At 40.3% G+C, this 18770-nt stretch overlaps 2 protein-coding genes across 9 annotated transcripts in view; one reads left to right on the forward strand and one right to left on the reverse strand.

Annotated features, from left to right (window-relative positions):
- LOC105499446 (NADH:ubiquinone oxidoreductase complex assembly factor 2) overlaps nucleotides 1-5641 on the reverse strand; it is a 235361-nt gene extending 229720 nt beyond the window's left edge. For 2 of the 6 annotated variants that reach the window (XR_011624971.1, XM_071098889.1), the window contains exon 1: nucleotides 5403-5638. Coding sequence is in view for 5 of the 6 variants with exons in the window: in XM_071098889.1 (XP_070954990.1) it covers nucleotides 5403-5529 (127 nt within the window). In the remaining variant the exon portion in view is untranslated. Of the gene's footprint in view, nucleotides 1-5402 lie in introns of all 6 variants that reach the window. The other 4 variants (XM_071098888.1, XM_071098887.1, XM_011772005.2 and 1 more) reach the window with 4 other exon arrangements.
- A 73-nt stretch (nucleotides 5642-5714) lies between these two features.
- The window catches only part of LOC105499439 (ERCC excision repair 8, CSA ubiquitin ligase complex subunit), an 86293-nt gene continuing 73237 nt past the window's right edge, over nucleotides 5715-18770 (forward strand). For 2 of the 3 annotated variants that reach the window (XM_011772000.2, XM_011772002.2), the window contains exon 1: nucleotides 5715-5853. In XM_011772000.2, the coding sequence (XP_011770302.2) occupies nucleotides 5777-5853 (77 nt within the window). In that variant the 5' untranslated portion in view covers nucleotides 5715-5776. The remainder of the gene's footprint in view (nucleotides 5854-18770) is intronic. The other variant, XM_011772001.2, reaches the window with a different exon arrangement.

The raw sequence follows: 18770 nt of genomic DNA on the forward strand, positions 1-18770 counted from the left end.
AATTTTCTCTTTATCAATGGCTTTCAGCAATTTGATTATAATATGCCTTGGTGTGGTTTTCTACACTTTTTTTTTTTTTTTTTTTTTGGAATCTGTGGATGATTTGGGGTCTGTGGGTTTATAGTTTTCATCAAATTTGGAATATTTTTAGCCATTATTTCTTCAAATATTTTTGGTCTCCAAAATGACCTTTACCCTTCATGGTATCCAATTACATATATTAGGCCACTGGAGGGTATCCCATAGCTTGCTAATTGCTCTTTTTTTTCTGGTCTTTTTTCTCTCTGTGTTTTATTTTGGGCAATTTGTATTATTATCTTTCAATTATAAATGTGTAAGGACCTAACAATAGGTATTGAAAATACATGAAGTAAAAACTGATAGAACTGGAAAGAGTAAAAGATAAATGTGCACTCATATTCAGAGACGGTAACATACTTTTTTCAATAATTGATACAATAACTATAAAGAAAAATCAGTATGAATATAGACAGCTTGAACAACTCTATCAAGCACCTTGGGCTAACTGACATTTACAGAACATTCAACCCAAAATAGCAAAATAGATAATACATTTTTCTCAAGCACAAATAGAACATTTACCAAATCACACCATACACTAGGCCATACAACAATTTACAGTAAATTTAAAATAACTGAAATCATATAAAATATGTCCTCTGAATATAATGGAATTAAACTAGAAGTCAATGAAAATCTCCATCTAGAAAATCTCCAAATATTTGTAAATTAAAGAACATACTTCTAAATAAATACATGGGTCTTATAGGAAAAAATAAATAAGAAAATTTATTAGTTGCATGAAAATTTTAAGATAAAAATTTGTGAAATGTGGCCAAAACAGTGCCTATAAGACATTTTAACATTAAAAATGTATATTAAAAAATAAACAGCTCAAATTATGATCTCAGTGGCCACCTTAAGAAACTATAAGAACATATAAAACCAATTGAAAGCAGAAGAAAATGATGATGATATAAGAGAAAGCGCTAAGTCTGAAACCAATGAAGAAAAAACTTACAGAGAAAAATCAGTGAAACTCAAAGCTAATTCTTTAAAATGATCAATAAAATTAACAAACCAGTCATCAGGTAGGCCAAGAAAACAAGAATAGCCACAAATTATCACTTCAGGAAAGAAAGAGAGGATATCACTACAAATTGTACAAACATTAAAAAGATAATGAAGATATATTACAACTTTATGACCGTAAATTCAACCTATTAGATAAAAAGGGCAAACTACTCAAAAGATAAAAACTACCAAAACTCACCTAAGATAAAATAGATAGCCTGAGTAGTCTTATACCTGTTAAAGATATTAAATTTGCAGGTTAAAAATGTATTATCTTTGAATTTTTAATTCCAGCTTTCCAACAAGGAAAACTCCAGGACCAGATGGCTTCACAGGCAATTTATATTTAACATGCAAGAAATAAACAATACAAATTCTTCACAACTCTTCCAGAAAATCCAAAAGAAGGAAACAAAATTCAACTTACTTTATAAGGCCAGCATTAACCTAAAAACAAACTTAGAAAACACATTAAGAGGAAGAAATGAAGATCCTGAAGAAAAACAAAATTCTTCAATAAAATGTGAGCACATCAATCCAACAATATATAAAAAGGATAATGTTTCATGACCAAGTGCAGCTTACATGACAAATGCAATATTCAAGACATTCAACAATCAATCAATGCCAAATGAGTTTAAAACTTACGTCCACTCAAAAAAACTGCACAGGAATATTTATAGCAGCTTTATTCATAATCACCAAAACTTGGAAGCAACCAAGATGTCCTTCAATATGCAAATGGATAAACAGTGGTTCTAACCATGCAACAGAATATTATTTAGCAATAAAAAGAAAGGAGATGGTTGGGCACAGTGGTTCACGCCTATAATCCCAGCACTTTGGGAGGCTGAGGCAGGCAGATCACCTGAGGTCAGGAGTTCAAAACCACCCTGGCCAACAAGGCGAAACCCCGTCTCTACTGAAATTATAAAAATTAGCTGGGCGTGATGGTGGACACCTGTAATCCTAGCTACTCGAGAGGCTGAGGCAGGAGAATCACTTGAACCTGACAGGCAGAGGTTGCACTGAGCCAGTATTACACCACTGCACTCCAGCCTGGGCAACAGAGTGAGACCCTGTCTCAAAAATAAATAAATAAATAAATAAAAAGAAAGGAGCTCTTATGCCACAAAAAAACATGGAGGAAACTTAAGTGCATATTACTAAGTGGAAAAAGCCAGTCTGAAAAGACCACATACTGTATGACAGCAACTATATGACATTCTGGAAAAGGCAAAACTAGACACAGTAGAAAAGATCAGTGGCCACTTAGGGGTTTGGTAGCAGGAAGGGAGGAAATGAGGGTACACTAATGTAAGATATTAACAATGGGAGAAACTGCACTGGGGGAGAAGGAGTATCTGAGTAGTTTCCACTCAATTTTTCTGTAAACCTAAAATTGCTCTAAAAAATAAAGTCTGTAAATTTTTAAGAGTCCATCAGTATAATTCACCACATGATCATTCCAACAGAACCAAAAAAAAAAAAAAAAAACCAGCAAGCAAGCATATGACAAAATTCAACATCAATTCATAAAAGAAAGTGCTCAGCAAACGAGGTACTGGGAACTTTGTTAATTTAATAAAAGGTATCTTAAAAATTATAGCTAACACCATACTTAACAATGAAAGACTAGTGACTGGCACGGTGGCTCATGCCTGTAATCCCAGCACTTTGGGAGGCCAAGGTGTGCAGATCATCTGAGGTCAGGAGTTCGAGACCAGCCTATCCAACATGGTGAACCCCCATTTCTACTAAAAATAAAAAATTAGCCAGGCATAGCAGCACATGCCTGTAATCCCAGCTACTCGGGAGGCTGAGGTAGGGGAATCGCTGGAACCCAGGAGGCGGAGGTTGCAGTGAGACGAGATCACGCCATTGCACTCCAGCCTGGACAACAGAGTGAGATTCCATCTTGGGGAAAAAAAAAATGAAAGACTAAATGTTTTTCTTCTAAGATATGGAACAAGAAAAAAATATCCACGCTCACCACTCTTATTCAACATTATACTGGAGGCTCACCCAGGGCAGCCAGGCAAGAGAAGGAAAGAGAATGCAAATAAGTTAGAAAGGAAAAAACAAAACTGTCTCTCTCCACAGTTGATATAATTAACTACAGAGAATGTCCAAGAATCTGCAAAAAGCTTCATTCAAAAACTAGTAGGTGAGTAAAATAGGTTGCAAGATACATGCTCAAGATGGAAAAATCTATTGTACTTCAATATATTAGTAATAAAGAATTAGAAATTAAGTTTTTTAAAGCATCATTTATAATAACAATACTTTATAATAAATGTAACAAAACATAGCACGACCTCTATGTTGAAAACTACAAATCAGTGATAAATTTTTAAAAATGATCAAGTAAAAGATCTCTATGAATTAAGTCAAACTGACTTTGACATTAAATCCCATTCTCTTAAGTGCTACATTATCCAATTTGTCTCTCTTGAGTAGCAAAAACACTTTGTGAGGCTAGGTAGGTACTGTTATTTCCGTTTTATAGAGTAAGCTGGAGCTGCTATGGTCTAGCACACACACTCTTAGGTATGTATGTACTCATGGAAAATGAAAACTTACGTTCACACAAAATCCTGTATGGGAATGTTTGTAGAGGCTTTTGTCACAATCACAGAAACTGGAAACATCCTAATGTCCTTCAGCTTGTGAACAGATAAACTGGCAAACCTATACAATGGAATACTACTGAGCAATAAAAAGGAACAACTACTGAAACATGGATGAATCTCAACTACATTATGCTATGTGAAGCAAGCCAGGCTCAAAAGTCTAAATTCTGCATAATTCCATTTATATGATATTCCAGAAAAGGCAAAACTATAGGCCCATAAAACACATTGGTGGTTGCCAAAGGGTGTGGGAATGAACTACTAAGGAGTTAGAGGAAATTCTGATGGTGATGGAATTATTCTATTACTTGAATCCAGTGATGTTACTCTGTACTTATTTGTCAAAAACCATAAAACTGTACACCATAAAGGGTGAATGTTACTGTATGTAAATTATATTTCAATTTTTAAAAAACTCAACGTGACAGTTTGCATATTTTTTTAATTTTACTGACAACTTATGGAAAAGAAACATCTCTCTGCTTGCAATCTGTCAAGAAATACTTAACACCATGCTAGGTTCTTTGTAGGCTTTTTGTGTGTGTGTGTGTGAGACATATTCCCTGCCTGACAAAGGAGCTCATTGGGGAAACAAGACTAAATATTAAAATAAGTTACAGAAAAAGGCTAGGCAAAAAAAAAAATTAATTAATTGAGTGATAAATCACAGAATACATTTTATATATGTGGGAAATGCATGGCACATAATTTTGGAAAGGTCTTAGTGCTTCTCAACATTACTGATCTTATATTATCTCTAATTTTCAAGTGAGGATGATGAGACTTGGAGAGGACAAGTACTTTTTCCGTGATTCTCGAGCTATCAGGTGTCAAAGCTGAGATTCTAACTCACCCCTTTTCGCCCAAAGCCTGACATCTTCTGCATGCGGCGATGGAACAACAGAAAAGAGGTTACGACGGCGGCTACACAGTGTGATTTCAATGGACAGCAACGCCTCCTTAGTCCCCAAACAACCCGCTCAACTACTTGGCACGAATCCTACACAGAAACACCATGATTAGTGCCAAGTTTCTTAAATTGAGCGCAACGGGGTCTTGGAATGTAAACTCCAGAGAAAGGAATCAGCGAGCCTTATGGGGATACGGACCCACTTCTGACAAGTCTTGGTAGTGAGGAAGGCGCATGGGGCCAGCGCCGGAGCCAGGGTGCCACCGAAAAGGGTAAACACCAAGAAAGAGGACACCCGAGGCCCTGAAGATACTCCTCTTCAATTACACCACTCAGCTCTGGGTCACAAGGCGGGGCACAGCGTACGAAAAACCTCTTCCCTGGCCCTTCCTAGCCCCTTTGGTGAAAGATTTGCGTGGACTTTTCCCCGCCTCCGTCGCCGATCCAGGGTTAAAACTAAGGCTCCTCTACCGGCGTGGCTGGGAGGAAAGTGATGTGTGCCTTAACAGCGCGAGCAGCCCGGGGCACGCCGGGGGAAAGCGCTGGGTCGTAGGGACCGCGGACGCACGAGGCCGGGCCAAGGCCCCCAGAGCCGGGCCGGGTAGGGCTCCGATGGCAGAGTGAAGGGGTCGACAGTGGCCAACGAACTCCAGAAATTCCCTCCGGTGACACCCTAAGTGTCTCATGATGCGTTAGTTGACTAGGGGCTCTCACTTTTCCCTCCTTTACTGACCACGCAATCGCTGCCCTCGCCCCCTCCTCACCTCTCCAGTTCTTGTACTGCGGGATGCAGTAGTATTTGTTCCCGAATTGGTCCGTGCCCACGTGCTCCTTCACTTCCCTTGACAGCGATCTCCACAAGGCGCGGAACAAATCCTGAGACCAACCCATGCCGTCCACCCAGTTTCCAGCGCTGCCAGCAGCAGGATCCGCAGTAGGAGCAATGCTCCAGCACCCAACCCAGCCCACTGAGGCGGAGAGGTCAGGCCGGCCTCCATCCTGGAGCCCTTCTAGTAACGGCGCTCACCATTGGCCGGATATATCACCGCCTGACCAATGGGAGACTCTGCTGTTCCAGTCCCGCCCCTGAGTTCTGTCATGGCGACGTCCAGTACTCCAGCCCGTGTGAGGACACGCTATGCTGGGGTTTTTGTCCGCGCGACAAACGGGTTTGGAGGACCCTCTTCGCCTTCGGAGAGCAGAGTCAACACGGAGGTAAAGAAAACCTTACTTTTTGGCTAACAGGCCAGTTAGAATCTGGACCAATAACTGTAAACTTTGCCCCACACTTTCCCGTCTCATCGCTCTCCTGCCACCAAACTCTTATTTACCCTCTAATGCGGTGTGGCTTGCGAAAATAGGATCCTTTTTATTTACTGGTAACAACTTGCAGGCGAGGGGCGGCGCGGGGCGGGGGCGGGGGGGGGTTCGCCCGCGGGCTCAGATGAAGATACTATAAACCTAAATAAGGATACTTCGTTGTACTGTATTCCTTCTCTCTTAAGTTACTGGTAAGAATAACTGCCCTCCAAGTACTCGTTCATTCATTCAGTCTGCATATTTAGTGAGTTCCAACAGTGTGTCAGGCAGCCTATTAAAAAGGCAGAGGACACAGGCCAGGAATTGAACAAAGTTCAGAATGACTAGAGCGGAGAATTGGGGTAGGGACCATTGACAAGAGATGAAGTAGACAGAAACTGGATGAGGAAGAGCCATGTGTACTTGGGTAGAGGTGTGAAGATGAGAATAAGGTAACAGCTATTGCATTTTGTTTTCTGCTTGGAGAATGGGTTGCAACTGAGAACAACAGTGGTAGCCAAGTTGGGTAACTCTTGTGATTACACTTGTCCGGGAGAGAGTTGATGGAAGCCTGGGCCACAGAGTTCCCAAGTAAAATAAAGATAGTGGAGACATTTGAAAAACGTCTAAGAAATAGAATCAGCAGTCCATGGAAATTGATTGGATACGTGAATGACGAAAAGGGAAGAATGATTAATGATTCCCAGATTTATGTCTTGTATAAGAAGTTGAATGTTGGTAATATACTCTGAGAGAGGGTTTTCCAAAGGGAAGAAGCAAGTTTTACTTTTAATTTTGCCCACGTTAATTGAGGAACCTTTGAAGATATTTACTTGGACAGTGGAGAACACAGTTGCATATGAGTTCTGCGTTCCGGAGAAATTTAAATATTAGTTTCCAACATTTTATCTGTTACGTTTTCAGTGTTGTGAAATATCTCTGAGAGTTCCTTTAATGTGTTTTTTTGCCAGTGTCACTTCCTCTGACACATCATCAGCCTTTCATCACAACCACTTTTCCTCATTTATGTCTGTAGGTTCACCTTCACTGATTTCCTCAGTCTGCATATCTAGAATGTCTCAAATGGTGGCAGTGTCATTGTTCCCACAATCAGTATGTTCCCACAGGCAGCTATTTTTTTCATTTGCTCCATTTTATGTTTAATGCAAGTTTCACTTCTAGTATTATCACTCTTTTTTTTTTTCTAGGTTTCTTTTTTTTTTTTTTTAGATTTTTTTTATTATTATTATAATTTGAGTTCTAGGGTACATGTGCATAACGTGCAGGTTTGTTACATATGTATACTTGTGCCATGTTGCTGTGCTGCAGCCATCAACTCGTCAGCACCCATCAACTCGTCATTTACATCAGGTATAACTCCCAATGCAATCCCTCCCCCCTCCCCCCTCCCCATGATAGGCCCCAGTGTGTGATGTTCCCCTTCCCGAGTCCAAGTGATCTCATTGTTCAGTTCCCACCTATGAGTGAGAACATGTGGTGTTTGGTTTTCTGTTCTTGTGATAGTTTGCTAAGAATGATGGTTTCCAGCTGCATCCATGTCCCTACAAAGGACGCAAACTCATCCTTTTTTATGGCTGCATAGTATTCCATGGTGTAGATGTGCCACATTTTCTTAATCCAGTCTGTCACTGATGGACATTTGGGTTGATTCCAAGTCTTTGCTATTGTGAATAGTGCCGCAATAAACATACGTGTGCATGTGTCTTTATAGCAGCATGATTTATAATCCTTTGGGTATATACCCAGTAATGGGATGGCTGGGTCATATGGTACATCTAGTTCTAGATCCTTGAGGAATCGCCATACTGTTTTCCACAATGGTTGAACTAGTTTACAATCCCACCAACAGTGTAAAAGTGTTCCTATTTCTCCATATCCTCTCCAGCACCTGTTGTTTCATGACTTTTTAATGATCGCCATTCTAACTGGTGTGAGATGGTATCTCATTGTGGTTTTGATTTGCATTTCTCTGATGGCCAGTGATGCTGAGCATTTTTTCATGTGTCTGTTGGCTGTATGAATGTCTTCTTTTGAGAAATGTCTGTTCATATCCTTTGCCCACTTTTTGATGGGGTTGTTTGTTTTTTTCTTGTAAATTTGTTTGAGTTCTTTGTAGATTCTGGATATTAGCCCTTTGTCAGATGAGTAGATTGCAAAAATTTTCTCCCATTCTGTAGGTTGCCTGTTCACTCTGATGGTAGTTTCTTTTGCTGTGCAGAAGCTCTTTAGTTTAATGAGATCCCATTTGTCAATTTTGGCTTTTGCTGCCGTTGCTTTTGGTGTTTTAGACATGAAGTCTTTGCCCATGCCTATGTCCTGAATGGTACTACCTAGGTTTTCCTCTAGGATTTTTATGGTATTAGGTCTAACATTTAAGTCTCTAATCCATCTTGAATTAATTTTCGTATAAGGAGTAAGGAAAGGATCCAGTTTCAGCTTTCTACTTATGGCTAGCCAATTTTCCCAGCACCATTTATTAAATAGGGAATCCTTTCCCCATTTCTTGTTTCTCTCAGGTTTGTCAAAGATCAGATGGCTGTAGATGTGTGGTATTATTTCTGAGGACTCTGTTCTGTTCCATTGGTCTATATCTCTGTTTTGGTACCAGTACCATGCTGTTTTGGTTACTGTAGCCTTGTAGTATAGTTTGAAGTCAGGTAGCGTGATGCCTCCAGCTTTGTTCTTTTGACTTAGGATTGTCTTGGAGACGCGGGCTCTTTTTTGGTTCCATATGAACTTTAAAGCAGTTTTTTCCAATTCTGTGAAGAAACTCATTGGTAGCTTGATGGGGATGGCATTGAATCTATAAATTACCTTGGGCAGTATGGCCATTTTCACGATATTGATTCTTCCTATCCATGAGCATGGTATGTTCTTCATTTGTTTGTGTCCTCTTTTATTTCACTGAGCAGTGGTTTGTAGTTGTCCTTGAAGAGGTCCTTTACATCCCTTGTAAGTTGGATTCCTAGGTATTTTATTCTCTTTGAAGCAATTGTGAATGGAAGTTCATTCCTGATTTGGCTCTCTGTTTGTCTGTTACTGGTGTATAAGAATGCTTGTGATTTTTGCACATTAATTTTGTATCCTGAGACTTTGCTGAAGTTGCTTATCACCTTAAGGAGATTTTGGGCTGAGACAATGAGATTTTCTAAATATACAATCATGTCATCTGCAAAGAGGGACAATTTGACTTCTTCTTTTCCTAACTGAATACCCTTGATTTCTTTCTCTTGCCTGATTGCCCTAGCCAGAACTTCCAACACTATGTTGAATAGGAGTGGTGAGAGAGGGCATCCCTGTCTTGTGCCAGTTTTCAAAGGGAATTTTTCCAGTTTTTGCCCATTCAGTATGATATTGGCTGTGGGTTTGTCATAAATAGCTCTTATTATTTTGAGGTACGTTCCGTCAATACCGAATTTATTGAGCGTTTTTAGCATGGGGGGGCTGTTGAATTTTGTCAAAAGCCTTTTCTGCATCTATTGAGATAATCATGTGGTTCTTGTCTTTGGTTCTGTTTATATGCTGGATTATGTTTATTGATTTGCTAATGTTCAACCAGCCTTGCATCCCAGGGATGAAGCCCACTTGATCATGGTGGATAAGCTTTTTGATGTGTTGCTGAATCCGGTTTGCCAGTATTTTATTGAGGATTTTTGCATCGATGTTCATGAGGGATATTGGTCTAAAATTCTCTTTTCTTGTTGTGTCTCTGCCAGGCTTTGGTATCAGGATGATGTTGGCCTCATAAAATGAGTTAGGGAGGATTCCCTCTTTTTCTATTGATTGGAATAGTTTCAGAAGGAATGGTACCAGCTCCTCCTTGTACCTCTGGTAGAATTTGGCTGTGAATCCATCTGGTCCTGGACTTTTTTTGGTTGGTAAGCTATTAATTATTGCCTCAATTTCAGAGCCTGCTATTGGTCTATTCAGGGATTCAACTTCTTCCTGGTTTAGTCTTGGAAGAGTGTAAGTGTCCAGGAAATTATCCATTTCTTCTAGATTTTCCAGTTTATTTGCGTAGAGGTGTTTATAGTATTCTCTGATGGTAGTTTGTATTTCTGTGGGGTCGGTGGTGATATCCCCTTTATCATTTTTTATTGCGTCAATTTGATTCTTCTCTCTTTTCTTCTTTATTAGTCTTGCTAGCGGTCTCTCAATTTTGTTGATCTTTTCAAAAAACCAACTCCTGGATTCATTGATTTTTTGGAGGGTTTTTTGTGTTTCTATCTCCTTCAGTTCTGCTCTGATCTTAGTTATTTCTTCCCTTCTGCTAGCTTTCGAAGGTGTTTGCTCTTGCTTCTCTAGTTCTTTTAATTGCGATGTTAGAGTGTCAATTTTAGATCTTTCCTGCTTTCTCTTATGGGCATTTAGTGCTATAAATTTCCCTCTACACACTGCTTTAAATGTGTCCCAGAGATTCTGGTATGTTGTATCTTTGTTCTCATTGGTTTCAAAGAACATCTTTATTTCTGCCTTCATTTCGTTATGTACCCAATAGTCATTCAGGAGCAGGTTGTTCAGTTTCCATGTAGTTGAGCGGTTTTGATTGAGTTTCTTAGTCCTGAGTTCTAGTTTGATTGCACTGTGGTCTGAGAGACAGTTTGTTATAATTTCTGTTCTTGTACATTTGCTGAGGAGTGCTTTACTTCCAATTATGTGGTCAATATTGGAGTAAGTGCGATGTGGTGCTGAGAAGAATGTATATTCTGTTGATTTGGGGTGGAGAGTTCTATAGATGTCTATTAGGTCTGCTTGCTGCAGAGATGAGTTCAATTCCTGGATATCCTTGTTAACTTTCTTGTCTCGTTGATCTGTCTAATGTTGACAGTGGAGTGTTGAAGTCTCCCATTATTATTGTATGGGAGTCTAAGTCTCTTTGTAAGTCTCTAAGGACTTGCTTTATGAATCTGGGTGCTCCTGTATTGGGTGCATATATATGTAGGATAGTTAGCTCTTCCTGTTGAATTGATCCCTTTACCATTATGTAATGGCCTTCTTTGTCTCTTTTGATCTTTGATGGTTTAAAGTCTGTTTTATCAGAGACTAGTATTGCAACCCCTGCTTTTTTTTGTTCTCCATTTGCTTGGTAAATCTTCCTCCATCCCTTTATTTTGAGCCTATGTATGTCTCTGCATGTGAGATGGGTCTCCTGAATACAGCAGACTGATGGGTCTTGACTCTTTATCCAGTTTGCCAGTCTGTGTCTTTTAATTGGAGCATTTAGTCCATTTACATTTAAGGTTAATATTGTTATATGTGAACTTGATCCTGCCATTATGATATTAACTGGTTATTTTGCTCGTTAGTTGATGCAGTTTCTTCCTAGCCTCGATGGTCTTTACATTTTGGCATGTTTTTGCAATGGCTGGTACCGGTTGTTCCTTTCCATGTTTAGTGCTTCCTTCAGGGTCTCTTGTAAGGCAGGCCTAGTGGTGACAAAATCTCTAAGCATTTGCTTATCTGTAAAGGATTTTATTTCTCCTTCACTTATGAAACTTAGTTTGGCTGGATATGAAATTCTGGGTTGAAAATTCTTTTCTTTAAGAATGTTGAATATTGGCCCCCACTCTCTTCTGGCTTGTAGAGTTTCTGCCGAGAGATCTGCTGTTAGTCTGATGGGCTTCCCTTTGTGGGTAACCTGACCTTTCTCTCTGGCTGCCCTTAAGATTTTTTCCTTCATTTCAACTTTGGTGAATCTGGCAATTATGTGTCTTGGAGTTGCTCTTCTCGAGGAGTATCTTTGTGGCGTTCTCTGTATTTCCTGGATTTGAATGTTGGCCTGCCCTACTAGGTTGGGGAAGTTCTCCTGGATGATATCCTGAAGAGTGTTTTCCAACTTGGTTCCATTTTCCCCCTCACTTTCAGGCACCCCAATCAGACATAGATTTGGTCTTTTTACATAATCCCATACTTCTTGCAGGATTTGTTAATTTCTTTTTCTTCTTTTTTCTTTTGGTTTCTCTTCTTGCTTCATTTCATTCATTTGATCCTCAATCATTGATACTCTTTCTTCCAGTTGATCGAGTCGGTTACTGAAGCTTGTGCATTTGTCACGTATTTCTCGTGTCATGGTTTTCATCTCTTTCATTTTGTTTATGACCTTCTCTGCATTAATTATTCTAGCCATCAATTCTTCCACTTTTTTTTCAAGATTTTTAGTTTCTTTGCGCTGGGTACGTAATTCCTCCTTTAGCTCTGAGAAGTTTGATGGACTGAAGCCTTCTTCTCTCATCTCGTCAAAGTCATTCTCCGTCCAGCTTTGATCCGTTGCTGGCGATGAGCTGCGCTCCTTTGCCGGGGGAGATGCGCTCTGATTTTTTGAATTTCCAGCTTTTCTGCCCTGCTTTTTCCCCATCTTTGTGGTTTTATCTGCCTCTGGTCTTTGATGATGGTGACGTACTGATGGGGTTTTGGTGTAATTGTCCTTCCTGTTTGATAGTTTTCCTTCTAACAGTCAGGACCCTCAGCTGTAGGTCTGTTGGAGATTGCTTGAGGTCCACTCCAGACCCTGTTTGCCTGGGTGTCAGCAGCAGAGGCTGCAGAAGATAGAATATTGCTGAACAGGGAGTGTACCTGTCTGATTCTTGCTTTGGAAGCTTCCTCTCACGGGGGTACTCCACCCTGTGAGGTGTGGGGTGTCAGACTGCCCCTAGTGGGAGATGTCTCCCAGTTAGGCTACTCAGGGGTCAGGGACCCACTTGAGCAGGCAGTCTGTCCCTTCTCAGATCTCAACCTTCGTGTTGGGAGATCCACTGCTCTCTTCAAAGCTGTCAGACAGAGTCGTTTGCGTCTGCAGAGGTTTCTGCTGCGTTTGTTATTGTTTACTGTGCCCTGTCCCCAGAGGTGGAGTCTACAGAGACAGGCAGGTTTCCTTGAGCTGCTGTGGGCTCCACCCAGTTCGAGCTTCCCAGCGGCTTTGTTTACCTACTTAAGCCTCAGCAATGGCGGGCGCCCCTCCCCCAGCCTCGCTGCTGCCTTGCCGGTAGATCACAGACTGCTGTGCTAGCAATGAGGGAGGCTCTGTGGGCGTGGGACCCTCCCGGCCAGGTGTGGGATATAATCTCCTGGTGTGCCTGTTTGCTTAAAGCACAGTATTGGGGTGGGAGTTACCCAATTTTCCAGGTGTTGTGTGTCTCAGTTCCCCTGGCTAGGAAAAGGGATTCCCTTCCCCCTTGTGCTTCCCAGGTGAGACGATGCCTCGCCCTGCTTCACCTCTCGCTGGTCGGTCTGCAGCAGCTGACCAGCACCGATTGTCCAGCACTCCCTAGTGAGATGAACCCAGTACCTCAGTTGAAAATGCAGAAATCACCGGTCTTTTGTGTCGCTCGCGCTGGGAGTTGGAGACTGGAGCTGTTCCTATTCGGCCATCTTGCTCCGCGGTCCGTATTATCACTCTTTTAATGCATTTTCATTCTTTTGGCCAATTTCCTCTTTTAATCAGTAAAATTCCACGTGGGCTTATCTTAAGGGCACAGAAATATTAATAACAAACCTACGTGCTTTGCAGCCTGTGTGTGAACTTAATAACAGATGCACAGTGACCAATCACCCACAGACTTTGAAAGAAGTAAAATTGCAAATTGGTCAATAATTTTGATTCATTTATGTAATTACAGAAATGTTATTTATGTAATTATTTGTGGACTGAAAAGCTAGTAGCAAACTTTTATGCTATTTCTCACAGTTAACAAACTGTGGTAACTGAAATTCATATCAGACTGAGCCAGGTGAGGATTGCTTATATGTTTAAGACAAAGTATAATTTTTTTTTTTTTTTTGAGACAGGGTCTTGTTCTGTCACCCTGGCTGGAATGCAGTGGTGCAATTACAGCTCACTGCAGGCTCGACTTTCCAGGCTCAAATGATCCTCCCATCTCATCCTTCTAAGTAGCTGGGACCACAGGCACGTGCCCACACACCTAGCTAATTTTTAAATTTTTTGTAGAAATGGGGTCTCCCTGTGTTTCCCATTCTGGTCTTAAATGCCTGGGCTAAGTGATCCTCCTGCCTTTGCCTCCTAAAGTGCAGGGATTTTATGTGCGAGCTACCATGCAGCCTAAAATTTTTAAAAAAATATTTCCATCATTAAGTGATGTTTTTGCTTAATTGAACAACTGTATAGTTCCATTTTATTCATAGGAGATGTCTACTGTTCTTCCTTGTCATCACATAAGGGCAAAAGCATGAACACTGATATGCAGTGTTCACAATTTACACCCTCTAAAAAAGTTTTACAACTTTATTGAGGTATAATTGACATATGATATACTGCACATTAAATGAGAATATACAATTTGATGAATTTTGACATATATTTACTTTTGAAACCATTACCATAATCAAGAGAACATCCATAACCCTAAAAATTTTTTCACGGTCCTTTATAATCTTTCTTTCCCTTCTTTGTCTGCTTTACCCTCTTCCTTCTCTAGAAACCACTAATCTGCTTTAGGTCACTATGGTTTGCATATTTAGAATTTTATATAAATAGAATCTTTTTTGTCTGGCTTCTTTCACTCAGCATAATTACATTATTTTGAAATTTCTCCATGTTATTGCTTGTATCAATTCCTTTTTATTGCTGTGGAGTATCCCGCTGTGCAGATATACCATAGTTTATCTAGTCACTTGTCGATGGACATCTGAGTTGTTTCCGGTTCAGGACTAATACATTTACAGCTGCTCTGAAAACTCACGTATGAGTCATTGCATGAACATATGCTTTTATTTCTCTTAAGTTGATGCCTAACAGTGGAGCTACTAGATATATCCTTTACATTTTAAGAAACTGACAGTTTTCCAAAAGCATTTTCCAGTCCCACCACTATGAGAAAGCTAGCTGCTCCATGTTTATGTTTCCCCTTTCCTGCTTTCATTTGACTATTTGAACATTATTTAGTATTCTATTTTATATACTATGATTTCAACTATATCTTTTTGTATAATTTTTTAGTGGTTGCTCTAGGAATTATAAAATACATACTTTGCATTGTCTATTTTGGGTCATTTCATTGTTTTACTGCTTCATTTGGCATGTAGAAACCTTATCAACCTTTCCCCTGCACCATATTTATTGTTGTCTTATATTTTATATTTACATACATTATATACTCCATCAGACATAAATTTTTTCAACCATCAATCATATTTTAAGGAAAAGAATAGCCTATTATATTTAACCAGATAGTTATCATTTCTGTTGCTGTCTCTTTATTCCTGATGTCTGAAATTTCCTTCTTATATCTTTTTCTTCTCTCTGAAGTGCATAGTTTATCAATTTTTTTAAAGAGTAGGTCTGCGGCAGGAGGTGGCTGCAGCTACAGCACGAGCGTGGTCACGTGGCCGCTGGTCACCGCCACCACCCCCTCCAGCTCTGTTCTCTTTCAGGTTGGGCCGGGCCCTGCCGCTTCTGCAAGCGCCTGGCTGACTGAGGGAGACAGAGAAAGAGGAGGAGAGGAGGAGGAGGATTCAAGGAAGAGAAGCTGGGGAGCCCTTCTGCGCTACAGTGATATCAGTATCAAGATAAAAGTGTGGAATGGGAGAAAAATTCTCAAACCTGAAAGAAAATCTAGAGATGGTGTTTTTCCAGCAGCTCGGTTGAGGGAGAACTTGGCTTGTCTCTGTTTCTGGATTCCTCTTCAATTTCTGTTTCTTAACCAAGACTTGTGTTTGAAGAACTGTATTGTACTGAGCCTAAGTCATTTTTAATCTATAACAGGAACATGCATTTTCACATGTCAACCGGATTTGTGGACCAATAAATTTATCCCCAAAGAGATGGGGTCTCACTCTGTTATCCAGGCTGGAATATAGTGGCGCAATCATAGCCCATTGTAGCCTCCATCTCAAGGACTCAAGGGATCCTCCCTCCTAGGCCTCCCAAGTAGCTGAGATTACAGAGACAGGGTCGCACCATGTTACTCTGACTGGTCTTGAACTCCTGGCCTCAAGCAGTCCTCCCACCTTGGCCTCCCACTGTGCTGGGATTACAGAAATAGAAAAGCATATCCTTAAATTCATGTGGAATCTGAAGGGAGCTCAAATAGTCAATACAATACAGTCTTGAAACAGAAGAACAAAGCTTGAAGACTCACCTCTTCTGATTTTAAAACTTACTACAAAACTACAGTAATCAAAACAGTGTTGTACTAGCATAAGGAAGACATATAGACCAATGAAATAGAAGAGAGAGCCCAGAAATAAAACCTCATGTATATGGTCAAATGATTTTTTTCCTTTTTCTTTTTTTCTTTTTTCTTTTTTTTTTTTTTGAGATGGAGCCTCACTCTGTCACAGGCTGGTGTGCAGTGGCACGATCTCAGCTCACTGCAACCTCTACCTCCAGGGTTCAAGCGATTCTTCTACCTCAGCCTCCCCAGTAGCTAGGATTACAGGCGCCCACCATCATGCCTGGCTAATTTTTGTATTTGTGGTAAAGACGGGGTTTTACCATGTTGGCCAGGATGTTCTCAATCTCTTAACCTCGTGATCTGCCCACCTCGGCCTCCGAAAGTGCTGGGATTACAGGTGTGAGCCACTGCACCCAGCCGGTCAAATGATTTTTAACAAGAGTGCCAGGACTATTCAATGGAGAAAGGATAGTCTTTTCAACAAATGCTGCTGGGAAAATGGAATATCCACATGTAAAAAATGAGGTTGAACCCTTAACTAACACCATATACAAAAATTAACTCAAAATGGATCAAAGACATAAATGTAAGACCCAAAACTATAAAAGTCTTAGAAGAAAATAAGGAAAAAATTTTATGACAGTGATTTATTCGGCAGTTATTTATTGGGTATGACATCAAAGACACAAACAACAACAACGTAGAGGACTATGTGAAAATTTTTAAACTTTGTTAATCAAAAGACACTGTCAATAGGGTGAAAAGACAACCACAGAATAGAGAAAGTATTTGCAAATTATATATCTGAAAAGGGTTATATAAAGCATATATGGAGAATTCCTACAACTCAACAACAAAACAAACAGCTTGATTTGAAAATGGGTGACTTGGAAAAACATTTCTCCAAAGAAAATATGCAAATGGCAACAGGTAGACCAAAAGATGCTCAGCATCACTGATCATTAGGAAAATCCAAATCAAAACTGTAATGAAATACCACCTTATACCCATTAGAATGGCTACTATCACATCAAACAATAATATGTTTTGGTGAGGACATGGAAAAAATTGGAACACTTGTGCACTGTTAGTGGGAAGGTAGAATGGTACAGTTACAGTGGGAAGCAGTATGGTGGCTCCTTATAAATATTGAAAATAGAATTTCCATATGATGCAGTGATGCCACTTTTGGGTGTATCCCCAAAATGGTTGAAAACAGGGTCTTAAAGAGATAATTTGTACACCCATGTTCATACCAGCATTATTCACAATAGCTGAAATATGGAAGTGTAAACTAAAAATAAAACTTCAAGCTTCTTAAATTGTCTGAATGAACCCATCCTCTCAGCCAAGAGCATTCCACAGTTCAGGACATGATGGGGAGGGGGCGATCAGGCATTCCCCATTATACTCTCCCTTTGGAATTCAGGCACAACTGGCCAGCATTAACATTAAAACAGAGATCTTACAACTTTTTGTAGCAATAAGACACTGAATTCCAGCCTGACTAAAGTAAAGCATCACGTGACAGATAGCAGGCCGCAGGAGAAATTGAAGTATTTTACCCCAAAATATATTCCTTTGACATATTTTAAAATGGCCCTGTAAAACTGTCTCTTGGGCAGAATCTACATTCTGTAGAGAATGCCTTTCCCTTTCTAGGTCTTTTCTTTGATTCTGGAGAGTTATCTGAGTCTTTCATCATTTTAAGTCTCATAAGAAACATTTACAATCTATTCTTTCTGAAGCCTGCTACCTGGAGGCTTCATCTGCCTAATAAGAACCATGGTCTCTACAACTCCTTATCTTAACCCAGACACTCCCTTATATGGAATTTTAGGTGTTTATTTTTTATTTTTTATTTTTTGAGCACCCAGGCTGGATTGAGTGGTGCGATATCGGCTTACTGCGGCCTCTGCCTCTGGGCTTCACACGATTCTTGTGCCTTAGCTGCCTGAGTAGCTGGGATTACAGGCATGCACCACTATGCCTGGCTAATTTTTTGTATTTTTAGTAGAGATGGGATTTCACCATGTTGGCCAGGCTGGTCTTGAACTTATGACCTCAAGTGTTCCACCTGCCTCGGCCTTCCAGAGTACTGGGATTACAAGTGTGATCCACCATGATCCGGCCTCACTCCAGCTTTTTGTATTTTCAGTAGAGACAGTATTTTGCCATGTTGGCCAGGCTGGTCTTGAACTCCTGGTCTCAAGTGATCCGCCTGCCTTAGCCTCCCAAGATGCTGGGATTACAGGCATGAGCCACCATGCCCGACTGGGTTTCTGGTCTTTAGGTAAACTCTTTTGACAAGTTGCCAATTGGAAAATCTTTGAATCCACCTGTTAGCAGTGGTGAATCTATATGGGTCTGCAACAACTTGATTCTTGCCTCTTTGGAGGAAAGAATTTTGCTGAGGGGCAGTAGTTGGTTTAAGGCAGAGGGAGAGACTGAGGCAAGTTTTAGAACAGGAGTGAGAATTTGTTTAAAAGTTTTAGAGCAGGAGTGAAAGGAAGCAGTACACTTGGAAGGGCCAGGCAGGTGACTTGCAAAATCCAAGTGCCCTGTTCATCCCTTGACTTGGGGTTTTATACATTGTTATGGTCCTGGGGTTTTTGCTGAAGTTGTGCATGTGTTCACTTGAGGAATTTTTCTCTTACCTGTCGAGCGTTCCCAGTGGAAGGT

This window comes from Macaca nemestrina, chromosome 6, assembly GCF_043159975.1.
Source record: "Macaca nemestrina isolate mMacNem1 chromosome 6, mMacNem.hap1, whole genome shotgun sequence".
NCBI classification, from domain to species: Eukaryota; Metazoa; Chordata; class Mammalia; order Primates; family Cercopithecidae; genus Macaca; species Macaca nemestrina.